The following is a 27,639-nucleotide window of genomic DNA, read 5'->3' as shown; positions in this document are numbered from 1 at the left end:
ACCATACCTTACTCTCAACAGACTATACAAATTGGCCCCAACTACATACTGCTGTAAAATCAGCAGTGACTATTAGAGATGAGCGAACAGTGTTCTATCGAACTCATGTTCGATCGGATATTAGGCTGTTCGGCATGTTCGAATCGAATCGAACACCGCGTGGTAAAGTGCGCCATTACTCGATTCCCCTCCCACCTTCCCTGGCGCCTTTTTTGCTCCAATAACAGCGCAGGGTAGGTGGGACAGGAACTACGACACCGGTGACGTTGAAAAAAGTAGGCAAAACCCATTGGCTGCCGAAAACATGTGACCTCTAATTTAAAAGAACAGCGACGCCCAGCTTCGCGTCATTCTGAGCTTGCAATTCACCGGGGACGGAGGTTTCCGTCCAGTTAGCTAGGGGGTAGATTCTGGGTAGGCAGGGACAGGCTAGATAGGAAGGAGAAGACAACCAACAGCTCTTATAAGAGCTAAATTCCAGGGAGAAGCTTGTCAGTGTAACGTGGCACTGACGGGCTCAATCGCCGCAACCCAGCTTTCCGCGGATCCTGAATGGAATACACTGACAGTGTATTCCCATATACCCGATATATACCCCCGATACCCGTTCCAACGGTGTGCCCCCCCACCTTCACCTCAGAAATACCCTGCAAGTCCCCTAGCAATAGAATTGGGGCTATATACACCCACTATTTTTGCTACTGCCATATAGTGCCATTGTCTCACTGGGAATTCAAAGAATATATTGGGCTTACATATAACTTCAATTGCAGGGAGAAGCTTGTCAGTGTAACGTGGCACTGACGGGCTCAATCGCCGCAACCCAGCTTTCCCAGGATCCTGAATGGAACACACTGACAGTGTATTCCCGTATACCCCATATATACACCCCAAATCCCCGTTCCAACGGTGTGCCCCCCACCTTCACCTCAGAAATACCCTGCAAGTCCCCTAGCAATAGAATTGGGGCTATATACACCCACAATTTTTGCTACTGGTATATAGTGCCATTGTCTGACTGGGAATTCAAAGAATATATTGGGGTTACGTGCACCCACAATTTTTGCTACTGCTATACAGTGCCATTGTCTCACTGGGAATTCAAAGAATATATTGGGGTTACGTGCACCCACAATTTTTGCTACTGGTAGATAGTGCCATTGTCTCACTGGGAATTCAAAGAATATATGGGGGTTATGTGCACCCACAATTTTTGCTACTGGTATATAGTGCCATTGTCTGACTGGTAATTCAAAGAATATATTGGGGTTACGTGCACCCACAATTTTTGCTACTGGTATATAGTGCCATTGTCTCACTGGGAATTCAAAGAATATATGGGGGTTACGTGCACCCACAATTTTTGCTACTGCTATACAGTGCCATTGTCTCACTGGGAATTCAAAGAATATATGGGGGTTACGTGCACCCACAATTTTTGCTACTGGTATATAGTGCCATTGTCTCACTGGGAATTCAAAGAATATATTGGGGTTATGTGCACCCACAATTTTTGCTACTGGTATATAGTGCCAGTTTCTGACTGGTAATTCAAAGAATATATTGGGGTTACGTGCACCCACAATTTTTGTTACTGGTATATAGTGCCAGTTTCTGACTGGGAATTCAAAGAATATATGGGGGTTACGTGCACCCACAATTTTTGCTACTGCTATATAGTGCCATTGTCTCACTGGGAATTCAAAGAATATATGGGGGTTACATATAACTTCAATTCCAGGGAGAAGCTTGTCAGTGTAACGTGGCACTGACGGGCTCAATCGCCGCAACCCAGCTTTCCCAGGATCCTGAATGGAACACACTGACAGTGTATTCCCGTATACCCCATATATACACCCCAAATCCCCGTTCCAACGGTGTGCCCCCCCACCTTCACCTCAGAAATACCCTGCAAGTCCCCCAGCAATAGAATTGGGGCTATATACACCCACAATTTTTGCTACTGGTATATAGTGCCATTGTCTGACTGGGAATTCAAAGAATATATTGGGGTTACGTGCACCCACAATTTTTGCTACTGGTATATAGTGCCATTGTCTCACTGGGAATTCAAAGAATATATGGGGGTTACGTGCACCCACAATTTTTGCTACTGCTATACAGTGCCATTGTCTCACTGGGAATTCAAAGAATATATTGGGGTTATGTGCACCCACAATTTTTGCTACTGGTATATAGTGCCAGTTTCTGACTGGGAATTCAAAGAATATATGGGGGTTACGTGCACCCACAATTTTTGCTACTGCTATATAGTGCCATTGTCTCACTGGGAATTCAAAGAATATATTGGGGTTATGTGCACCCACAATTTTTGCTACTGCTATATAGTGCCAGTTTCTGACTGGTAATTCAAAGAATATATTGGGGTTACGTGCACCCACAATTTTTGCTACTGGTATATAGTGCCATTGTCTGACTGGGAATTCAAAGAATATATGGGGGTTACGTGCACCCACAATTTTTGCTACTGCTATACAGTGCCATTGTCTCACTGGGAATTCAAAGAATATATTGGGGTTATGTGCACCCACAATTTTTGCTACTGGTATATAGTGCCATTGTCTGACTGGGAATTCAAAGAATATATTGGGGTTACGTGCACCCACAATTTTTGTTACTGGTATATAGTGCCAGTTTCTGACTGAGAATTCAAAGAATATATGGGGGTTACGTGCACCCACAATTTTTGCTACTGCTATATAGTGCCATTGTCTGACTGGGAATTCAAAGCATATATGGGGGTTACGTGCACCCACAATTTTTGCTACTGCTATACAGTGCCATTGTCTCACTGGGAATTCAAAGAATATATTGGGGTTATGTGCACCCACAATTTTTACTACTGGTATACAGTGCCATTGTCTGACTGGGAATTCAAAGAATATATGGGGGTTACGTGCACCCACAATTTTTGCTACTGCTATACAGTGCCATTGTCTCACTGGGAATTCAAAGAATATATGGGGGTTATGTGCACCCACAATTTTTGCTACTGCTATACAGTGCCATTGTCTCACTGGGAATTCAAAGAATATATGGGGGTTACGTGCACCCACAATTTTTGCTACTGCTATACAGTGCCATTGTCTCACTGGGAATTCAAAGAATATATTGGGGTTATGTGCACCCACAATTTTTACTACTGGTATATAATGCCATTGTCTGAATGGGAATTCAAAGAATATATGGGGGTTACGTGCACCCACAATTTTTGCTACTGCTATACAGTGCCATTGTCTCACTGGGAATTCAAAGATTATATTGGGGTTATGTGCACCCACAATTTTTGCTACTGCTATACAGTGCCATTGTCTCACTGGGAATTCAAAGATTATATTAGGGTTATGTGCACCCACAATTTTTGCTACTGCTATATAGTGCCAGTTTCTGACTGGTAATTCAAAGAATATATTGGGGTTACGTGCACCCACAATTTTTGCTACTGGTATATAGTGCCATTGTCTGACTGGGAATTCAAAGAATATATGGGGGTTACGTGCACCCACAATTTTTGCTACTGCTATACAGTGCCATTGTCTCACTGGGAATTCAAAGAATATATTGGGGTTATGTGCACCCACAATTTTTGCTACTGGTATATAGTGCCATTGTCTGACTGGGAATTCAAAGAATATATTGGGGTTACAAATACCCTCATTTCTTGCTACTGCCATATAGTGCCAGTTTCTGACTGGTAATTCAAAGAATATATTGGGGTTACGTGCACCCACAATTTTTGCTACTGGTAGATAGTGCCATTGTCTCACTGGGAATTCCACAAATAATTTGGGGATTCATTCACCCTACATCTCAGGCTCTTGCCATATTCACCCAGGTTGTCAGTGCTGCACCAGCTCGTTCCCAGACAGCTCGGCCCGAAAAACACGTTACCTATATAGAGGATTTGGACAATGAAGACAACATGTTCTAAATCTAATGTCTGCACCTTCTCCAGAATTAAAATAAAGGCAGCGTTTAACTTTCAAATAGCACTGCACAAAGGAAGATCTTATCAGCTTGTCTCATGACATGCTACTGAAAAGTGTCATTTGTGTATCTTAATGTAAATATAGTTGTATAAGCTTTTTGGGTTTTAGGCACTGCCAAGTTATTTATTACCACCCGCTCCCTTATAATGATGATGACGCCAAAGTCACTGTGGGTGTTCAGAGCTCACAGCTTTGGTTGACATTTGTCTTGCTCTCTGTCGGTACCAGCTGTCTTTTTGGATACCGTAAAGTTATGTTGACTTTATTAACAGCTATAGAAGCTTTAGCCAGGTTGTGACGGTGTGTAACCCTAACAACACTAAGTGGGATACACATTAATAGTCAGTCTATGTACGCTAAACGTATCACTGAAGTAATTTTTTTCCCCTCTCCCCTAATATAAGAAAGGAACAGACATTAGACCTAGACCGGGGTTCGAGGCTTGTAAAAATCCAGTATTATTTGTTCTTCATGATGTGAAATATGTGTTGAAAAGCAACCCAAAATGAAGTCAGCCATGTGTGCCAGTGTGTTACTTGGCATGCCTTTGCTGGCCCCAACTGTAAGGGTCACTCTCCATTTCCTCCATTTTCCACTCCCCTTCACACCATTTGTGGTGAAGCAATGGGATGCACTGAAGTGCACCCTCTAGCCTCGTGTGGGACAGGGACATCAGATGCCACTCCAACCCCCTCGTCTTCCTCCACCAGCCAACGGTGCGAAGATGAGAGGAGTGTGCTCTGAATGTTTTCTGCCTAGCAGAGGCTAGTTCTCACTTACGAAAATGGCCCCACTTTGACCTGTATATCAGGCACAATGGTGTAGGTTTCAAAGAAACATGGCACCAACAAGTTGGAAAACGTGGGCCATGCGTGGACCGTGTTTGAGTCTGGCAAGCTCCAGATCTGCTACCAGGTTCCAGCCATTATCACAGGCGCAAAAATGCCAGGCCCCAGGTGTAGCAGGGAAAAAAAAATGCCATCTCAGCCAGGATGGCATCCCTGACCTCGGAGGCACTGTGCTGTCTGTCCCCCAAGCTGATCAGTTTCAGCACGGCCTGCTGACATCTCCCCACGCCAGTGTTACAGTGTTTGCCGCTAGTAGCTGGGGTGGAGGTTGCAGCATCGTAGGGTTTCAGTCTACTCCTGCCATGAATTTTGGCCTGGGAAAGGAGATAGGCCACCCCAGTTTGCACCCGGGGACCAGACTTCACCACATTCACCCTGCCTGTCATTAAGGATAAGCACTGCAGCATCCCTGACCACAGGCGCTTGTCCAAGTGTCGGTGGTCAAGTGGACCTTGCAGCAAAGCGCAGAGCTATGGGCCCGACTGATGTTATGGGACACATGCAGGCGCAAGGCAGGGACAGCACACCAAGAGAAGTAGTAACGGCTAGGCCCAGCATAGGGAGGTGCCCCAGCTGCCATCTGCTGACGGAAGGCCTGGGTCTCCAGAACAAATAAACAAACACCAACATCTCCAGGGCCAGCAGTTTATCGATGAGGCTGTTAAAGGCTTGGGCATGGGGGGTGGGTTGTGTTGTACTTCTGCCTGCAATGAAAAGCTTGGGAAATGTGGAGTGGCTGGGAAGAGGCAAATGATGGTGCAGGCCAAAAGGGCGCATGAGGGTGAACTCCCCAATGTGTCAGAGATAGGTGTGTAGGTGTCCTTGCATCATATACTTGCAACATATTTGGCTTTGGAAGTTAATTTTGTGCCAAAAAGTGGTTAAGACAGCGATCCCTCAGCTACTCCCGTTACACTGTCTAGTGAAGTTACCATCTGTGGAAGTGGACTACCACTTGTAAGATCCCAAAGGAAGCAGGCAAGAGATGTGCAGTGCAGAAAAAAGATGAGAAAATAAGTGTAGGCTGTAGAGCACAGAGGGATCGGAGAGGACAGAGCTGGTGTCGGCCAGGTATTCCCACAACATGCGCCTATACTTGTCCCTCCTGGTGACACTAGGCCCCTGAGTGGCAGTAATTTGTCCAGGGGGGCCATTAACGTGTTCCAGACCTAGGAATAAGTCTTCCAACAGGGTAGAGTTTTGCATGCCTTTGCTTCTACCCACTGTTTTTGCTGCTTAGCTTTCCTCCACATCTACACTGCTTTCACCCCTAAACATCACCCCAGTTTATGCCTTTGCTTCTACCCTGTTTTTTTTTAATTAGCTTCCCTCCACATCTACACTGCTTTCACCCCTAAACATCACCCCAGTTTATGCCTTTGCTTCTACCCTGTTTTTTTTGTTGAATTAGCTTCCCTTCACATCTGCACTGCTTTAGCCCCTAAACATCACCCCAGTTTATGCCTTTGCTTCTACCCTGTTTTTTTTGTTGAATTAGCTTCCCTCCACATCTACACTGCTTTAGCCCCTAAACATCACTGCAGTTTATGCCTTTGCTTCTACCCTGTTTTTTTTGTTGAATTAGCTTCCCTCCACATCTACACTGCTTTAGCCCCTAAACATCACCCCAGTTTATGCCTTTGCTTCTACCCAGGTTTTTTGTTGATTTAGCTTCCCTCTACATCTACACTGCTTTAGCCCCTAGACATCACCCCTGTCCATGTGGGGTCGGTGGCCTCGTCATCCACCAACTCCTCTTCCAATTGCGCACTGGCCCCTTACTGCAAACCGCACATGACCACAGCTTGCCCTGATGGCAACTGTGTCTCATGATCCCCACTTAGGTCCAGACAAGTCGGTGGCGGGTCCAAAACCCCAAAATTGGAAGGAAATGGCGGATGCTGCAGTATTTCTAACACCTGTTCCTGGTGCTCGGGCCTGGTCTGTGTTGTACCCTGCACCCTGCTTAACGCAGCTGCCATATCCGAAGTTGTGCTGAGCGCATGCTAATGTTTCGTGTCCAGTGCAATGGATGGGATTTCACATAAGTCTGCCACCCATGGCCACTCATGGTTGAGCAACTGAGGGATTTGACTTTGACGAACCCGAGGGTTTTGGAGTTGGAACTACATCAAAGGTCTGTGCTGCTCACACACTCTGCTCAACACATGATATGTTTAGTGCCAGCAGTGTGGAGACGTCGCACAACAGCCGTTGTTCCAGCAGGTACAGGCGTTGTAGGAGTGCATAGAGGCTAGCAGCGGCAACTATAGACTTTAAAAACTATCCGCACAAGCGCCACACTTTCACCAGTAGCTCAGGAGCATTGGGGTACCTTTTTAAAATGATTAGCAGCAATGAGTTAAAAACGTGGCCCAGGCATGGAATATGTTGCAGGCTGCCAAGCTACAGAGCCAATCCCAGGTTACGGCCATTATCACACATGACAACATGCCTGGGCCCAGGTGCAGTGGCAAAAACCACATTGCCGTCTCATCAAGGATGGCATGACTCACTTTGTAGGCAGTGTGCTGTCTGGCCCCCAAGCTGAGCTTCAGCACGGCCCGCTGACGTCTCCCCACACCAGTGTTGCAGCGTTTCCAGCTCGTAGCTGGGGTCAATTTAACAGCGGAGGAGGGTGGTGTTTCAGCCCTCCTCCCAGGAATGTTGTGTGGGGAGACAAGTCAGGCCACCACATTTTGCGACCCGGTCCACGCCTCAACTACATTCAACCACTGTGCCAAAATTGAAAGGTAGCGTCCCTGTCCGCATGCACTTGTCCATTCGTAACTGGTCACGTGGAACTTTAGGGCTAAGCGCTGAATTTAGGGACCGCCTCATGTTTGGGGGAAAGTGCTGGTGTGGACGGCACAGTGCGGTGGCGCAGTAGACACTCTGCCCAAAAAGGGCAGAGTGTCCCCCAGCCGGGATTCCAACATCTCCTGGGCCAGATTTCTTGAGATGAGGCCGTTGAAGCCTTGGGCATGTGGGTGGGTTGCGCTGTACTTTAGCATGAAATGAAAGGCTTGGGAGATGGGGAGTTGCTGGGAAGAGGCGCATGATGGCGCGGGCAAAAGGAGAAATGGCAGGAAAAGGTGAGGATGAGGGTGAACTCCCCAAAGTGTCAGAGGCAGATGTGGAGGTGTCCTGGCTGCTGGTCTGGACTGCAGCGCCAGCCCTGTCAACAGTGGGAGAGGCAGTGGCCGCCAGGCCAAACGACGATTATCCTGCGCTTGCTCTCACCCACTGAGCCCAGGGCTTGCCTTCCAAATGATGGCACCCGCAAGAGGTGGTGAGATTCCTCTCTGCAGATCTCCAACCCATCTTGGACTTGCAAATTGCACTAAATTTGTCATGTAACTGACATGTATATGATGAGTCTATCCATTGTCTGTTCATTTTGGTGAAAGTCAGCCTGTCAGCTGACAGACAGCTGTGCTTGTCAGTGATGATGCCACCGGCTGCTTGTACCCCCAGTTTTTGCTGCTTAGCTTGCCTCCACATCCACACTGCTTTTGCCCCTACACATCACCCCTATCCATGCCTGTGCCTCTAGCCATAAGTCTGCCACCCATGGAAACTCATGGTGCAGAAAGTGAGGGAGCTGACTCTGAGGAACCCTTGGGTTTTGTAGCTGGTACTCCATCAAAGGTCTCTGCTGCTCACACACCCTGCTCAACATACGGTATCTAGGGTTAGAGCGTGTGGTGACCTCGCACAACAGTAGGTGCTTCAGGCAGATGTAGGCCTTGCTGGAGTGTATTGCGGCTAGCTCCAGGTACTGTAGACTTGGGAAAGTGGGTGTCCAAGTGCCGCACTTTCACCCTTAGCTCAGCTAATTTGGGGTATGTTTTTAAAAATCGTTGCACCACTACATTGAACACGTGGGCCAGGCATGGAACGTGTTGAAGGCTGGCAAGCTCCAGAGCCCTCCAACAAGACAAAAAAGCCTGGCCCCAGGGGCAGCGGGGATAAACAAATTGCCATCTCATCCAGGATGGCATCCCTGACCTCAGAGACAGTGTGCTGTCCGTCTCCCAAGCTGATGAGCTTCAGCCCAGCCTGCTGACGTCTCCCCACACCAGTGTTGCAGCGTTTTCAGCTCGTAGCTGGGGTCAATCTAACAGCGGAGGAGGAGGAGGGTGGTGTTTCAGCCCTCCTCCCAGGAATGTTTTGTGGGGAGACAAGTCAGGAAAATTCTTGAAACGGGAGAGTTTTGCATCTTTGCCCTTGCTGCCTATGGACATCCCTTTGCCTCTAGCCACCATTTTCCCTGCTTTGCTTGCCTCCACATCCACACTGCTTTTGCCCCTAGACATCACCCCAGTCCATGCCTTAGCTTGTACCCCCAGTTTTTCCTGCTTAGCTTGCCTCCACATCCACACTGCTTTTGCCCCTAGACATCACCCCAGTCCATGCCTTAGCTTGTACCCCCAGTTTTTCCTGCTTAGCTTGCCTCCACATCCACACTGCTTTTGCCCCTAGACATCACCCTAGTCCATGCCTTAGCTTGTACCCCCAGTTTTTCTGCTTAGCTTGCCTCCACGTCCACACTGCTTTTGACCCTAGACATCACCCTAGTCCATGCCTTAGCTTGTACCCCCAGTTTTTCCTGCTTAGCTTGCCTCCACGTCCACACTGCTTTTGCCCCTAGACATCACCCCAGTCCATGCCTTAGCTTGTACCCCCAGTTTTTCCTGCTTTGCTTGCCTCCACATCCACACTGCTTTTGCCCCTAGACATCATCCCTATCCATGCCTCTGCCCCTAGCCATAACTCTGCCACCCCTGGAAACTCATGGTGCAGAAACTTCGGGAGCTGACTTTGAGGAACCCTTGGGTTTTGTAGATGGAACTCCATCAAAGGTCTGTGCAGCTCGCACACCCTGCTCAAGATATGGTATTGTAGGGTTTCAGCGTGTGTGAATGACGGACAACAGCCTGTGTTTGGACAGATGTAGGCCTTGCTAGAGTGTTTTTAGGCTAGCAGCGACTCCTGTGCACTTGCAAAAGTGGGCGCACAAGCGCCGCATTTTCAACAGTAGCTTCGGTACATTTGGGTATGATTTCAAAAAACTTTGCACCACTAGGTTAGACGTGGGCCAAACATGGAACGTGTTGGAGGCTGGCAAGCTCCAGAGCCGCTACCAGGTTCCAGCCATTATCACAGGCGTAAAAATGCCAGGCCCCAGCTGTAGCAGGGAAAAAAAATGCCATCTCAGCCAGGATGGCATCCCTGACCTCGGAGGCACTGTGCTGTCTGTCCCCCAAGCTGATGAGCTTCAGCACCGCCTGCTGACGTCTCCCCACACCAGTGTTTTAGCGTTTGCCGCTAGTAGCTGTGGTGGAGGTTGCAGCGTCGTAGGGTTTCAGTCTACTCCTGCCATGAATTTTGGCCTGGGAGAGGAGATAGGGTACCTCAGTTTGCACCCCGGGACCAGACTCCACCACATTCACCCTGCCTGTCCTTAAAGATAAGCAGCATCCCTGACCACAGGCGCTTGTCCAAGTGTTGGTGGTCAAGTGGACCTTGCAGCAAAGCGCGGAACTAAGGGCCCACCTGATGTTGAGTGACACGTGCTGGTGCAAGGCGGGGACGCCACACCGGGAGAAGTTGAGACGGCTAGGGACGGCATAGTGAGGTGCCACAGTTGCCATCAGGTCCGGGAAGGCGGGAGTTTCAACAAGCCGGAACGCCAACCTCTCCTGGGCCAGCAGTTTAGCGATGTTGGCGTTCTAGGCTTGCGTGGGTGGGTGGTTAGCGGTGTATTTCTGCCGGCGCTCCAATGTCTGAGAGATGGTGGGTTGTTGTAAAGAAGCGCCTGATGGTGCCTTTGATGGTGCAGGAGAAGGAGATAAGACAGAAACAGGGGAGGATGAGGGAGAAGTCAACAAAGTGGCGGAGGCAGATGAAGTGATGTCCTGGCTCGTCCTCTGGAGTGCATCGCCAGCACTGTGAGCAGAGGCAGTGGCATGAACGGCGGGCGACGTTTGTCCTGCTGTTGCTGCCTGCCACTGATTCCAGTGCTTGGATTCCAAATGATGGTGCATTGAAGTGGTGGACAGGTTGCTCTTCTCAGGGCCCCTACTCGATTTCGAGAGGCAAATTGTGTAGACGACACTATATCTGTCCTCGGCGCATTCCTTGAAAAAACTCTACACCTTCAAGAAACGTGCCCTCGATGGGGGAGTTTTTCTGGGCTGGGTACAAAAGGGAACATCTTCGGACATTCCGGGTCTGGCCTGGCTTCGGCAAAGCAGCTGACCTCTGCCTCTGGACATGTCTCTGCCTCTAGCTACCCTTTTTGGTGCTGCACCTGCCTCAACATCCACACTACTTTCCCAGCTTGACATCCGCCTTGTCCAGGTGGGGTCGGTGTCCTCGTTGTCCACCACCTCCTCTTCCAACTCCTGTCTCGCCTCCTCCTCCTGCACAATGTGCATGTCAATTGGCTGCCCTGACAGCAACTGCGTCTCATCGTCGTCGATGAGGGTGGGTTGCTGGTCATCCGCCACCAAATCGACCGGAGATGGAATGGAGGAGACTCTAGTGTTTGAGCATCTGGACACAGATACTCGTCTGTTAGGTCCGTGGAATCGCGAAATGGAGGGGCAGGTTGCGGTACAGTCAAAGGAAGGGAGAACAGCCCTGGGGAGCAGGGACAGTTGGGGTTATTGTTCTGGGAAGATTGGGAATTTTGGGTGGAAGGAGGACAAGACTGTTGGGTAAGAGGAGGTAGAGGCTGACTGGCTGGTGGACAATGTGCTTTAAGCGTTATCCGACAGCCATTGCAAGACCTGTTCCTGGTTCTCGGGCCTACTAATCTTTGTACCATTCAGCCTAGTTAATGTGGAACTTTTGTGCAAAGCGCAGAACTTAGGGCCCGCCTGATGTTAAGGGACACACGCTGGTACAAGGCTCAACTCCACCCTAAGTGCCAAAAACACTGCTGGTGCAAGGCTCTACTTATGCCAAGGGCCTCAATCTCTGCTGGTAGCTCAGCTTAAGGTCCTGTAACTTTGTTTGGAAGGGCTCATGTTAAGGGCTAGAAAAGTGAATTTTGGAAGGTCTTACCACATCACACACACACACTCAAAATGACAGTTAAGGGTGAGGGCTTTTGGAATTCCCATTGCCTATTCCATTTGTGGTTGTCATGGGGAACGTGATTTAAAGGGGTGGTTGTTACTGTTTGTTGAGCTTAAATTGGGATTTGTGTCCATCCATTTGGGGAGTAAAGAAGGTTTCCAGGTATTTTCCCACTTTGATTTGTTTTTTTGAATGTGGAAAGTGTGTAGTTGTTAGGCAGTGATGTTGGGGTAATAGAGGGTCTTTGGTGTGTTAGATGCCCCCAGACATGCTTCCCCTGCTGTCCCAGTGTCATTCCAGAGGTGTTGGCATCATTTCCTGGGGTGTCATAGTGGACTTGGTGACCCTCCAGACACGGATTTGGGTTTCCCCCTTAACGAGTATCTGTTCCCCATAGACTATAATGGGGTTCGAAACCCGTTCGAACACACGAACATTGAGCGGCTGTTCGAATCGAATTTCGAACCTCGAACATTTTAGTGTTCGCTCATCTCTAGTGACTATATTTAGTGGTGGATGGGTGTTGTAGACCTTGATGGAGCATATCTCTTGAAGCAGTAGCTTAAAGAGGACCTTTCACCACTTTTGGGCACATGCAGTGTTATATACTGCCAGAAAGCCGACAGTGCGCTGAGTTCAGCGCACTGTCGGCTTTCCCGATCTGTGCCCGGTGTAAAGAGCTTACGGTCCGGTACCGTAGTGCTCTATGGTCAGAAAGGCGTTTCTGACCATTAGCCAGAGACGTCCTTCTGCCTCGCGGCACCAATCGCGCTGTGCTGTGGAGCAGGGAGGAACTCGCCCCTCCCGCTCCTAATAATGCTCGTCTATGGACGAGCGCTGTGAGCAGAGGGAGGGGGCGTTCCTCCCCGCTCCACAGCACAGCGCGATTGGCGCCGCGAGGCAGAAGGACGTCTCTGGCTAATGGTCAGAAACGCCCTTCTGACCATAGAGCACTACGGTACCGGACCGTAAGCTCTTTACACCGGGCACAGATTGGGAAAGCCGACAGTGCGCTGAACTCCGCGCACTGTCGGCTTTCTGGCAGTATATAACACTGCATGTGCCCAAAAGTGGTGAAAGGTCCTCTTTAACTTGAGAGAGAGTCATACCTGGGCCCAGGAGCATCATGGGTCCCATAAACATTGGTGTAACCATAGGGATTGCTCCGGTTTCAGCTTCGAACAGGCTCGTAAGCCATGGGTCCAACAGGTCATTAAGGGGAGGAGGGGTCAAAAGTGAATTTTTGCACCATGGCCCCTTGAACCTTTAGAGGTGCCTCTGTGCAACTACAGGAGCTTGCGAGGCCTGTGTAGCTGGTTGCCAGCCCACTTGAGCGCACCATCTGTGCTGACAGTGGTAGAGAAGACGGCATACAAAGTACCTGGAGGTAGTCAACTGAATGTGTATTGAGCACAGAAGTTGGCACATGCAGGAGTTGGTGCATACAAGGTGAGAAAGGTGGCAGAGGAGCCTGCAAGAGAGGGAGAATCAAACAATGCATGCTTTCCTGTAGAGACTGCAACAAGTACTATGAATTATTTGTTATTGTGATTATTTCCTTACTCCTTTCATTTATGTACAACTGATGTATCTTAAAATGGGTATTTTCATTTTCAGTATCTTATTTACACTTGTAGCTTAAGCCATCTGAAGTGTTTTACCCCATGCATTGCTTTATCTATCTTGCTTTTAGTGGCGTAACTAGGAATGGCGGGGCCCCGTGGCGAACTTTTGACATGGGGCCCCCCCATCCCAACTGACGCCGAAGACCTCGAACGACCCCCTCCTCCGCACTCTATTATGTCCCTTAGTAAGCCCAGCACACAGTATTATGTCCCTTAGTGTCCCCTGCACACAGTATTATCCCCCATAGTGGCCCCTGCACATAGTATTATGTCCCTTACTGGCCCCTGCACACCGTATTATCCCCAATAGTGTCCCCTGCACACAGTATTATCCCCCATAGTGGCCCCTGCACACAGTATTATCCCCAATAGTGTCCCCTGCACACAGTATTAATCCCAATAGTGTCCCCTGCACACAGTATTAACCCAATAGTGGCCCCTGCACACAGTATTAACCCAATAGTGGCCCCTGCACACAGTATTAACCCAACAGTGGCCCCTGCACACAGTATTAACCCCAACAGTGGCCCCTGCACACAGTATTAACCCCAACAGTGGCCCCTGCACACAGTATTATCCCCCATAGTGTCCCCTGCACACAGTATTATCCCCCATAGTGGCCCCTGCACACAGTATTATCCCCCATAGTGGCCCCTGCACACAGTATTATCCCCAATAGTGGCCCCTTCACACAGTATTAACCCCAATAGTGGCCCCTGCACACAGTATTATGTCCCTCTGTGGATACCCATAACAATTATTATACTCTGGGGTCTTTTCAGACCCCAGAGTATAATAATCGGAGACCCGGGGAATAAGAACATTAAAATAAAACACTATTGCTTACCTGTCTCTCGGCTCCTATGCTGTCGCCCGCGCTCACGTCCTTCTTTAATGACGTCGGACGTCACATGACCCGGGAAGCATGCCGGGTTCATGTGACGTCAGAGACGTCAGACAAAGTAGGACGGAGGCCTGGCAGGATCGCGGAGAGGTGACAGTTTTTTTTTATGTTCCCTTACCTCTCCCGGTCCGCCGATCATTATACTCGGGGGTCTGCAAAGACCCCCGAGTATTATGATAGTCTTTGTGTGGCCCGCGGTGTCACTTGCCGATCCCGGCCCAGCCAGGATCGGCAAGTGAATAGGGCCCGTAACAGCCTATTGAAAAAAAACCCGCAGCGGTAGCGGCTGTCACCGGGCCCCCTAATGGCCCGAGCCCTGTGGCAGCCGCCTCCGCTGCCTCTGCGGTAGTTACGCCACTGCTTGCTTTGTTTGCCAGTGTTTACAGTTTCAGATCACCTCGCTATGACTGTAAAACACTGCGGCCTAAAGGGGATGTCTAGAATGCTGGGGAGGGTGAAAAATGGAAAAAAAACAAACAAACAAACCTATACTCCCCTGTTCCCAGCTTCCCAGTGTTCTAAGCCACTGTCAGGGCCATTGGCAGTCCTCAGCAGAACAGGGATGTCCCAGTTCTTTTCCTTAGGCCATTGAGAAGCGCCACTGGACAGGACACTGGAGAGGCAGGGACATGGGAGTATGTTTTTCTGGGTTTTTTATTTTTAATTTTTCACCTTCTTTGGCCTCTTGGACACAAAAAACACTGGACAACCCTTTTAAGTGTTACCATACGTATCTAGTCCTTCCTATGAAATTCTTGAAAATGCTGATTAAGGGTGAATTCACACTGAGTAAACGCTAGCTTATTCTGAACGTAAAACACGTTCAGAATAAGCGGCGTCTAAAGCAGCTCCATTCATTTCTATGGGAGCGGGGATACGAGCGCTCCCCATAGAAATGAATGGGCTGCTTCTTTCACTCCGTGCAGTCCCATTGAAGTGAATGGGGAGTGCCGATGTATACGGCAAGCTCTGCTCATGCCGGAGCGTACACGCCGGCACTCCCCATTCACTTCAATGGGACTGCACGGAGTGAAAGAAGCAGCCCATTCATTTCTATGGGGAGCGCTCGTATGCCGGCTCCCATAGAAATGAATGGAGCTGCTTTAAACGCCGCTTATTCTGAACGTGTTTTACGTTCAGAATAAGCTAGCGTTTACTCAGTGTGAATTCACCCTAAGGGTGTTACCATATAGAAATCAGATCCTTGGGCTGCTCCGGGGTTTTTATCTAACCGTTCATTCTAAGACTCATCAGGTCTAAATAGCTTCTGTCCTGCACAGTAAAACTATTGGCAATAACTTATGAATATCAGTCCATCTTCCACAATGGAAACACATTAGGGATAGTAGCTAGTGTTCTAAGCTTTGTCTCGGATATAGCACCATTTGCTAAATTGAAGAATTAGCATGAAATACAGCTGTGAGAATATCACTTTAAAGTAGTAAGACAGCTGCTTCTTCTGTTCTAATTTTACTAGCAAGATGTAGGAAACATTATAACATTTGCAAGACGTTAAGGTTTTATGTGCCAGACCAATGTTGATGCAGCTGTATAGACAAGGTTCAGTCATTTTTCATTATCGAAACCATCATGAACTGCCAGCGAAGGTTTAGAAGAAACTGCAGATGAAACATAACGGTATCAAACAGTATTAATAACTCAGTATCTTGGGTTTTGTTGAACCTTAAAAGGGGTTGTCTCATGAAGTATGCTGACCTGACCTAAGCCAGGCTAAATATGGCGGGTACTTGGTGGGACTGGTGACGATCGGTGCTCTCTTTCACTTCAGTGGAAGCGCCAGAGATAGCCGAAGTACGGCACCTGGTTATCTCTGACATTCATATTGAAGTGAATGGGAGTGTTGACCGTCACTAGTCCCACATTCAACCTGGCTGCAGTCAGGCTGAATGTGCAGTGCGTGAAAAGTCCTTATTTGTGAGAGAACCCTTTTAAAGGACACAGGATCATTTGGCAGTTAAACATGGCGGAAAAAAAGTGCGTCTTATAGTCCGAAAAATACGGTACATAGAATATGGAAAGCAACAAAAAAACTAAATGCTCTCTGCAACAGAAGGGGCATTACAGTAAAACAGTAAATCATGTCATTAAAATCATATCAGTTATCCAAAGAGGATCTAGTTTGGGCGATAGTGATAGGATAATAATCCCTGATACCCCTAGAGAGATTTATAAGATCCCACCACCACCAAAGTGGCAAAACAATTATATGTTTAAGGTGGAAGTGAGGGAAACCAGGACAGGGAGAATAAAAAGGGAAGGTGAGAAAGAGGAAACCAAGGAGATGGGGGAAGCAAAAATAAAAGCGATAATCATGGCATCCAAATTGCCCCTTCCCCCAAACATCCAACTTATCCACCACAGGCCCCCTCTTATAAATTAAAACCAAATCAAAGTGTTGGCCTTTGCTATACTTATCTGTGACAATAACAGACAGTAACTGGGATCTGAGCTTCCCTATGCTTTTCATAAGCTTGCTTTCCTATTTCACGTTTGATTGAAAGCAGATACCACCTAGTTAATCTTCTCTGTTTGTGTCCTTGCACAGAAATTCTGCCATCAGTCACGAGATCTAGAAGTGCTGGATATTTCTCACTGTTTGCAGGTAACCAACAACACGGTGAAGACTATAGCATTTTGCTGTAAAATGCTCACATCCATCAATATTGCAGGATGTCCAAAGGTAAGTCAATAGTAGGTAACTAATTGAATACTTGTAGTTGTAAAATACGAATAGTGAGACATTAATACAAATCCCACCAGTAGGATGAAAGTATATAACAAGGGCAAGGTTTCTGACATAATTTCACCAATTACTTACGATCAGCTTCTGTCTAAATTTTATTTGGCGAAGTAACAACACAGTAGATCTCAGATTAAGGAAGAGTAGGTTTTTCTCCCCTTGTTCTTCACATAACTACAAATAATATGTATTCATTTTATTGATCATCACCTGTATGTTCTCTGCTGACAGAAGTTATACAGTATTCAAAAATAGCAGTGTAAACTTATTTTCTGGCAGTGTCATTAAAAATGATGTAATAAATTCATTAATTATTTTTGGATCCTTTCTGTGAAATCCTGCATGTGCTTATTCTTTCCCCTGCTTCTGTAGTGAGAGCCGTTTCTGCCTCTCACTGAATGTTACGGTGTACAGGAGTCATGGGCAGTGTAACATGTAGAGAAAATGAGGGTGGTGGGGAGGGGTCACTTCAAACTGTTATCTCTCGGACATTATAAAATGTACAGACTTGCTTTTGGTGTCATGAAAAAGGATAATCTGTTCTATTCTATCTACATTACTTCCTGAGATGATATCACAGGTTGAAAACAGTCAGAATTGAGATATTTATCTCATATAAATAAATACCCTAATCCCAACTGTGTTTTCAGGCAGTGACAACGCTGGAAATTATACAGATAGCACTGCTAGTGTCTTATGAAAGAAATTAATCTCCTCTTTCATATGACACCAAAAGCAATATAATGTCCAGGATATGGCTGTTTGAAGTGACCCCCCCTCATTTTCTCTACATCTTACATAGCCCTGTACTCCCCTACAACATACACAGTAACATTCAGTGACAGGCGGGAACGGCTCTTAATACAGAAGCAAGGAAAAGACTGAAAAATGCAGGATTTCACAGAAAGGATCCAAAATTAGTTAATAAATTCTATTACAAGATGTATTGATGCAACAATTATGTCATAAAAACAAAGGTTGTCTGAGAATTTAGTTATGCTTTAAATCAATGGTTTTGATAGAAGTGATATCTCTACAGAACAAATAATTTACTTGTAAATGTAATCTTGAACCATGACCTGAAACTATGAAGGACTCTAACTGGAAATGTTTGTAGAATAAACACATCTTATTAATGATAAGTTAATACTAATTAACTATTTCCTATCCAGATTACAGATATAAGCATCCAGTATCTTTCTGGGGGCTGCCGTTACCTTCATATCATTGATATATCTGGATGTATTCATCTTAGCGACAAGACATTAAAATACTTACAGAAAGGCTGCAGACAACTCCGTAACTTAAGAATGCTCTACTGCAGGAGTATTACCAAGTAAGACCTGTTGAGAGTAACTTTTTTTGGTAACATGTTATCATCTGTGCAAGCATTATAATATTTATATCTATCGTTATTATTTTAAATCTAAGATAAATAGAATACATTGTCTTTGTCAAAATCAAGAGGGCACCAAAGAGCAGACCCTACCTCAAACTACCTTTCTGAATACTGAAAAGTAACATGGGCTGAATGTAACTAAATCAATGGGCCACTAAGTAAAACAGCAGCATCTGCTTGCTCAGCTAACATATGGTCTATTGAAAACAATAGGACGTATTAGTAGACTCTAAGCTTGTGTTAAAAGGGAGAGAATTTGTAATTTAGAAACATAACAGAATACATGGCTAAAAGTATGTGGAACTCCCTTTGAATCAGTTAATCATTTATGACTGCTAATACGGCATTCACATTGGCGCCACTGTGCGCCCTTTGGGTTTCCATCCTAATCCCTGGAAAAACTGCATAGGGGACGGCTTTCCGGCAGTCAATTTAAAAACATATTCATTTGAACAGGTTTTTAAAGCAAACTGCCGGTGTCCGTATGTATCTCAGCGCTGAAACAGGTTTACTTGCAAAGTTGGAAATGCAGGGCTTTGTATCCCTGCAAAAAAACAAAAAAAAAAAACAGATTTCACAGCGGAGAGAATGCATACGGACACTGGCGATTTGCTTTAAAGACAGTGGGAATTATACAGTCATGCGAACAACCTAGCACATAGCTGCTTGCAGAACTTTACAATCCACAGAATGGATCTGGTAGAACTTGATGAAAGTATGGGCAGAAACCCAGGAGGCAGCCTTGCAGAAGCATGATGCCAAACAGCCAAGGAAGCTGAGGCAGATCTTACAGAATGAACTGTCACAAGGAGAGTCAGAGGCTTAGCCTTGAGCGGATAGGCCTCCCTGATAGCAACCAAATCCACTTGGAGATGGAAGCCTTGAAAACAGTCCTTACAAGGACTCTCATACAAACAAACCATCCGAGTGGCCAAAGTCAGTGAGAGGCAAATAGACCATATCCAGGCAGTGAAGACACCGTTCACTTAGGTGCTTGAGGTCCAAGCAGAAAGATGGTAAGGTAATGTCTTTGTTGAGGTGGACAAGGAAAGGAGGCTTCTGGGACAGGGCAGCCAGTTTCAAAACCCTACAGATGGAAGTAATGTCCACCTCCCTGGACAGAAGGTGAAGAGACATCTCGCTCAAATGGTTGAAGCCTGAAGCGCCTCAAGGACGAGATTAAGGTTCCACGGGAGAATGGTATGGAGGAGCACAATGTGCGATTCCCTGCAGGAAAATCTTCGCCTGAAGCCAGAAGGCCAGGGTCTTCTGAAAAAGAATGAAAAGGGAAGACACCTGCCCTTTAAGAGAAGAAAGCCCAAGACCTTGATCCCGACCGCACTGGAGGAAAGCCAGGATCCTGGTAAGAGAAAAGGAGAGTAGATAGAAGTCATTATTCTCACACCGCTGCACGCAGGCCGTCTATGATGATGTAATGATAAATCTTAGCAGTCTGGCATTTTCGAGCCTTAAGCATAGACTCGATAACAGGCTCTGACAAACCATAACGTCTCAGGACCTCGGCTTCAACAGGCACGCCATTAAATGGAACTCCTTTACAGTTGAGTTTCTTAAGAACCTGGGGGAGAAGAGAGAACAGGTACAGAAGAATATCACAAGAGCATCAGTGGTGATGGCCCAGGAGTCCTGTGACTTAGCCATGTAGTGAGAGAGCTTGTGGTTCAGGCAGGAAGCAAAGAGGTCCAGTGTCCCCCACAACTGGAGAAAGATCTTCTGGTGATGTCACCAGTTGTCTTGGTTCAGTTTTTCTTGACTTAGGTAGTCTGTCACCCAACTGTCCACACCTGGAGTGTTGACCACCGACATGGCTGGAATATCACATTTCGCACAAAGAGCAGGAACTTTCTTACGAGGTTGCATGGCTCCTGATGCCCCCGATTGTTCAAGTAGGTGACAACGATAGAGCTGTCTGTCTGGACTCTGACCAGATGTGGTTGCAGGGCAAAGGTCTAATGAGATGGGGCTAAAAAGATGGTCCTCAGTTCCAATAGGCTGAACTGTAAAGTCTCTGCTATGGGTCACAGGTCGTGAATGGTTAGGGCACCTGAAGACCGCTCTCCCATCCGGAAATACTGGAGTCAGTGGGAGTCACCTGCCAATGGAGGGGAAAAAAGGGCTTCCCCTGGGAAATTCCTGGGGAAAGAGCCATCAGAGACCAGGAGACACTCTCAGCGAACCCAGGAAGACCGGAGAATCAAGTCGAGGCTGGTTGGAGACTGGTCCCAGCAGGCCAGAATCATCAATTGCAGAGGACGCAAGTGGAATTGCACAAACAGGATGGCCTCAAAGGTGGAGACCATTGTGCCCAGAACCTGCATGCAGAAACGAAGAGAGCATGTAGATTTTTTCCGAAGGTAGAATACACCAGATTGAGTCTCCATTGGATTGAGGAAGTGCACCGCTGCCATTTTCTGTGATGGCTGCTTTCTGGGACAGCCACCATTGACTATTAAGCATTGTGATTATAGGCTGCTGTCCCCGATAGCAGTCTATCACAGAAAAATTTAATTAATTCCGGTCGAACACCTAAAGGTTTAACAAAGGTTATATATAGTTTTGAATAATTTGAGGAGTGCGGTTTCTAAAATGGGGTCATTTATGGGAGTTTCCGGTTACTTAGGCCCCTCAGTCATGTCATAACTGAATAGCATCCTCAAAAACCGTATCTTGACATTTTCTTGAAAATTTGATACTAAAATTTATAAACCTAAAAAAGTAAAAGGACATTGAGAAAAAAAAAAGTATAACCTATGGTAAAGTGTTAATTATGAAGCGTTTTGTGTGATATGACTATCTGTGTTTTTACCATAATAACAGAAACTTTCAAGTTTGATAATTTTATGAAATTTTCAGTAATTTTTAAACAAAAACACAAAAGTATAATGGGCAAAATTAACCACCAACATAAAGTACAATGTGTCATGAGAAAAACAATCATGGAATCACCTGGATAGGTAAATGCATTAGGAAGCTATTCACACAGAAGGTAAAAGATGTCAGATTTGAAAAATGGGGTCTGAGCAATAAGTATAAATCCAATATAATATGGTCAGATGATTAATTCTATTCAATATCAAGCATTAAGACCCAAACTACCATGCGTCATTAAGGGGTTAAAAGATTTGATATTGACTGATGAAACTGGTGAATTTCATCAGACACAGAACCTTTCCTGCAAAGCAGTATCAGACATTAAAGCTACATGTGAAAACGTGAGGCACTTTACAAAACCATATTGACCGGGTTTCAAAGCACACTCAAGTTCCAAATCTGACAAAACCTTCAGAAATTGGCTTCTAATTTTGTAAAACAAGTTTCAGCATCACAATACCATAATGTTCAACAATAGTTAGGTTTCTATTAGAAGAACTAAACTTCATAACCATACAGTGCCATTCATGAATATTCCTTTTCCATAGGGCTGCTGCTCAAAAAACTGAATCAAAATACCAAAATGTGGAATACAGTTCAGATGATCCCCCTCCTTGGTTTGGATATGACCGTCATGGTAACCTGTTACATGGTGTATCACACATAGAGGAGACTGAAGTGGAAGCTGCTGATGAGTCCATTGATATGTGAATAGACCAACTTCAACTGTGTTAAAGCATATTTTATGTGGGGGGTGCCAATTCCTGAAGAGATTCTCCACCTTAAGTCATTTTACTACGACTGATACAGAAGTAGACAGAAAGAGAACCTATTTAATTTCCAATGAGCAATTCAGTCTTGATCTGGCTGGGCCTTTGTTCTCTCATCCACCAGAGATTGGTAGTATCAATCAGGGCTTCATTTCTCATTATTTTCTACTCTCCTATACATGACTAGTAATGTTTATTCAGACCCATAAAAGCTTGGTGCAATATAAAAACACAAACCATTTGATGTGACTCAAGTCCAGATCAATGCAGTCCAAACACATTGAAATGAATTCTAGTTAGGGTTAATAACATGTTGAAAACTTACATACTCTATTATTAATGCTGTATATGCAACAACATTTCATGTAAAATGCCACCACTATTTAAAAGTGCTCTTGATAAATTATTTTATATGTCATGCAACATTAAAAATATACTTTGATTTGTAAGTAAGGGCTCGTTCACATCTGCGTCGCCCTCTCCGTAGTTCAGGTTTCCGTTTCCTGCCTAAAACACAGGCAGGATACGGAAACCTGCAGGAGTCTCTCTCACCCATTCATTTGAATGGGTGAGAGAGATGTCCGGCCGTGAGCGGCGGTGAGCGTTTTGCGCTCTCCGCTGCGAAACCGGGTTTTATAATCCGGACACAGAGTCGGACATGCAGTACTCTGTGTCCGGATAAAAAAAATCCGGTTTCGCGGTGGAGAGCCTAAAACGCTTACCGCCGCGCACGGCCGGACCCGGTCTATGGTTTCCGTCTTCTGCCATGCAGAAGACGGAAACCATAGAACGGAGACATGAACGCAGGTGTGAATCCAGCGTAAAGCTTAAAAGGGGTTGTCCAGAAAAAAAAATTGTTTTTTTTTTCTAGAGGCCATGGAAGTTGAAGTATTAAAAAGACACACAAAAAGAAAAACAAACAAAAAAAACCCCCACACATACTAACCTGTCCCTGGTGCACCAGGCTGGTGTCCAGTCAGCGTCACCCTGGTTTTTGTTTTGGCAGCAGTCCTTCCTGAACATGACCGTTGAGGGCAATCAACGGAATAAGGAAAGGACCCAGGGTGTCACAGGTAACGTATGTGAGTGAGGTCCCATGCCCTTTCCTTAGGCCACTGATTGGCCTCAGTGGTTATATGCAGTGAGGACCTGCCAGAATAAGCACTAGGGGGGCAAGGGACTGGACAGCGGGCTGAGACAGGAAAGTATAGGTTTTGCATTTTATATTTTTCACCTTCCCCAGCCAACAACAATACATACACGGTGTATAAGGATGAAATAGTTGCTATCAATTCAGAATTTGATAACATTAAAAGACAACCTTTCACTACCTCCACCAACTCCCAACTTGTAGTATCCTTTAATAGGTGCTGCTCCATAGGTTGGATTTTTTTCTGTAGTCCCATCACTCCTGAGTAATCTGTGCAGTTTCTTGTTCTATTGTCTTCGGCCAGAGAAAACAATGGACGTGTAAGCTGTAACACAATCTGGACAGTCTCAGAATCACACCTCCTTACCTGCTCCTTCATGAGACCACCCAATTCACAGATCAGGGATAACTGCATCAATTGCTCAGGATTAGTGGGGGCTAGAGAAGCAGCAACTATTAACAGATGCTAAGAATTGGAGAGGGACACACGGTGGCTCAGTGGTTAGCACTTGCAGCGCTGGAGTCCTTAGTTCGAATCCCACTAAGGGCAAAAAAACGTATGTAAGGAGTTTGTATGTTCTCCCCGTGTTTGCATGGATTTCCATCCCATACTCCAAAAAAGACATACTGATAGGGAAAAAATGTACATTGTGAGCTATGTGGGGCTCACAATCTACATTAAAAAAAAAAAAAGATGCTAAGAATTGGAGTTGGTGGACATGATAAAAGGTCCATTTTCTGTTAACAAACCTGTGCATCTTCTTTTTGTCAAATTATATACCAGTCATAATGATGGTTTCTTTGTAATTGTATTAAAACAAACTAAAATGCTTAATGAAACTAAATCTTTGTCTGATGTATATAGTGAGCAAGAACACTGATTTTTAATAAATCTAAGGAGACACTTCCACCTAAACACAATTTGTTCTTGTACTAAACAATCTCTGCAGCTCATCTTGAAATTTGCCTCATTTTCTTGCCTTTCAAATACCCTGTGTAGTTATATTTTACTAGAAATCTTTGAGACCAAGAAAGCCGAATAAAAACTTAAGAAGTGTTATTGGCATTTCCCATTGTAAATAAAGCTGGATTCTGGAAATTCCGCAGTGTTTCGTTCTCCTATATCAGAATACCGCCCAGTGTCTATACGTTTTATATAGCAAGCATCAGGCGCAGACACTGAACCCTGGAGGCATGCTGCTTTGCAATGAATGAGAAGATTCTGAATTCCTCCTTAAGACTTCATTTATTATATGTGAGTAAACTCTTGCACATGTTGTCCCATGATATAGCCTTTATCATTAAAAAATAAAAAAAATTACAATATGTTTAAGGATTTTATTACTGTAGTGTTGGATCATCTACAGCATCACTTTAAAGGGGTTTCCAGAACTTACATAATGATCACCAATACTTAGGAAAAGTCAAAAATATCTGATCTGAGGCCTAAGGTATCGGACCACTGCCCCTTACACTCCACAGGTCAGTGACGTCACATTCATTGGTCACATTGCCTGCTTGCAGCTCAGTCTCATTTAAATGAATAGGGCTGAGCTGCAATACCAAGCTGAGTCTCTACTAAACATACAGCACTGTGCTTGGTATTCTGTGAAGAGGCCACAGTGCTCGCCTGAATGCTGCACCCTCTGCAAACAGCTGATCTGTGGGGTCCTGGGTGTTGGACCCCCACATCTCTATGTAAACCTTAAACCTCTTTAACATAATATAATCCAGCATAATCAACAAGTTACGAGAAGTTAACAGTTAATGAGATATTTGGGGCACACATCACTAAAACAATAGGGACATTGTAAAATCAAGTTATAAAACATTGATAAACAGCATTATAATAAGATATAATATAGAAGGACTGTAATAAGATATAGAAAGTCTTAAATCAACAAGATTGTTCAACAAGCAGTGGTCTATCCAAGCAGCACCTAGTATTCTGTTGACCTCTACAGCCCTACAGAAGGCACAAATAGCATTGATTGCATCTACTTTGACCTGTAAAATGTCAGAATTAAAGGGGTTGTCCTGAATTAGAAAAATCTCTGTTTATTTTAGTTCCTCAGAAACAAAAGCACTCTTGTCCATGCGCTTTGTCTGGTATTCATTTGAGCAGTACCAGACAACAAGAGTGTCAGTTTTTCTAATGCTGGACCACCCCTTTAAAAGAAGTATGTTGGAAGTGAAATGGTTAAATAACAAGCTCTAGTACCTTGTAGTGTAGATTCTCCTGACCCCAACCATGCTTTTATTATTCAGCCTAGTTTGAATTGCATTTGTATGAAAATCGGATTTTCATGCCATGCAAATGAAGACAAAGTTATTTGGGGCATGGCAAAACCTGTCTGAGACTACTTTTCACCCACCACCCCACCCAATTCTGCCTTCCAGGGCTTGACTGACTTACTGGATTTCCCTGTTGCTAGCATTCCTAGCTAGTGCATTATTGAGCGCCCACCTATTGAGATTATGGTATACCAAAAACAGTGTGACTTCATAAGGAGGAATATTCAGAGGAACACTAGTGTCACGGAAGACAAGATAGCTGGCAATGAACTACTGGAGGGCAGAACTAGGCAGGGTATTGCTGAGGGAAAGCAGTCCTGATAAAGATGCTCGTACAGGCTTTACCCAAAGCATTTCATCCTCATTTCCATAGGAAAGTAATCATGATTTGCATGCAAATAAGGAACCAGGTCTAAATAATAAAGACATTGCTGGAATCAGAAGAATCTACACTAAAAGGTACTGGGGCTCGTTGCTGAAAAGGCTTGTCCAGGAAGAAAATTGATACTGATCACCTATCCATGAGTTTACGGTCCATATAGGGTAATGGTGGCGCCTGGAACAGCAGTCCTGCTGCCTTTCACTTGCTGCTTCCAGTTGTATATCTAGATTACAGCTTCCGGATAATCAGTTGTTGGACCCCAATCGATCTGATACTAATGACCCTTCACGTGGATAGGTCATCATAATCAATTACCTTCAGATTCTGGACAACCCCTATAACTATTTGCCTGCCAACATAAGACTTTTAAAACTCTAGCTAGACCCCCAACAAACACTGATGTGGGGTATCTATAAATGGATGTACATGGATTGATTAATTAAGATTATGATAATTCCATAAAATGCTACACCATTAGGTTAAGTTCACACAGTGGAATTTGTAGAAGCTGAAAAATTCTGCTTCAGGAATTCAGAAGCCAAACCCACTGCCCTCCCATTCATTTCATTAGGAATTTCTCAGGCGGAATCAGTCTGAAGATCAAGTATTATGCTGCTTATTCTTCCCGCTGGCTGGAAAAAAAAAAACGGGAGGGAAAATACCACTGTCTTCCATCCACTGAGATAAATTAAATATGATTTTTTTTTTTGTGAAATTTGGAGCTGATTGTACGGCAGATTCCAACTCCGAATGATGTTCAAATTCTGCTGTGTGAACTTATCCTTACAGTATTCATGCCCCTGCAATGACCAATTATTATGTTACCGTAAAATAAAGAAGGTCTACCCCATTCCATTCCAGAACTGTATAGAAAATCTTTACATGGAAGACAAAACATGTCTATGTAGTAATACAAGGCACAGGACATCAGACAATGTCTCTTGAAAGCTGCATTATGAAGTGGGATGCCACTTTTTACATGTCCTACAAACATACACTCCAGTGATCTTTACCTTATATCCAGACACACAACTGTCTAGTGTCGTGCAGCCGCCATTCATACATACACACAGTGTGACCCTCTACAAGTAACATTTACACAAGGCTAAGATTTACTTATTACTCAATCGTCCTCTTCAATATTCATTGGACAGACAAATGAACATTTTAAAATATTTTCAAGTGTTTGAGACTGTACAACTGTAGTGGTAAAAGTGTCTATCTGTCCGATCCAATGTAATATATACAGTTCAGTTTCTGCAGCGGTCTCAGGTTGTGCGTAGCTTTAGAGACTGTATCCAATCTTGGAGCTTCAGACTTATAGTTCCTCTCTGCGCTTCAGCCACAATCCATCTCTGGGCTTCACTCACCAAGTTCATAGTTGCTGAAAATAACGACAACAGTTACTGTGCAAAAATCCTGAAAAGAGGTTGTCCAGGAATATGGAACGTATGACCAATTCTTAGAATAGGCCATAAATATTTGATCGGTAGAAGCCACTAGAAGGTCCTCAC

At 45.3% G+C, this 27,639-nt stretch overlaps 2 protein-coding genes across 2 annotated transcripts in view; one reads left to right on the top strand and one right to left on the bottom strand.

Moving 5' to 3' along the window:
- Nucleotides 1-22,239, top strand: part of FBXL13 (F-box and leucine rich repeat protein 13) — a 131,310-nt gene extending 109,071 nt beyond the window's left edge. Inside the window, exons 19-21 of the mRNA XM_075274106.1 lie at nucleotides 17,043-17,177; nucleotides 18,410-18,573; nucleotides 22,077-22,239. Coding sequence (XP_075130207.1) covers nucleotides 17,043-17,177; nucleotides 18,410-18,573; nucleotides 22,077-22,239 — 462 coding nt within the window. The remainder of the gene's footprint in view (nucleotides 1-17,042; nucleotides 17,178-18,409; nucleotides 18,574-22,076) is intronic.
- Nucleotides 22,240-24,675: 2,436 nt separating this feature from the next.
- FAM185A (family with sequence similarity 185 member A) overlaps nucleotides 24,676-27,639 on the bottom strand; it is a 34,925-nt gene continuing 31,961 nt past the window's right edge. The window contains exon 8 of the mRNA XM_075274057.1: nucleotides 24,676-27,509. Coding sequence (XP_075130158.1) covers nucleotides 27,394-27,509 — 116 coding nt within the window. The 3' untranslated portion in view covers nucleotides 24,676-27,393. The remainder of the gene's footprint in view (nucleotides 27,510-27,639) is intronic.

Source organism: Leptodactylus fuscus, chromosome 5 (assembly GCF_031893055.1).
Source record: "Leptodactylus fuscus isolate aLepFus1 chromosome 5, aLepFus1.hap2, whole genome shotgun sequence".
In the NCBI taxonomy this organism is placed as follows: Eukaryota; Metazoa; Chordata; class Amphibia; order Anura; family Leptodactylidae; genus Leptodactylus; species Leptodactylus fuscus.
This window is presented reverse-complemented; position numbering and strand designations above follow the sequence as displayed.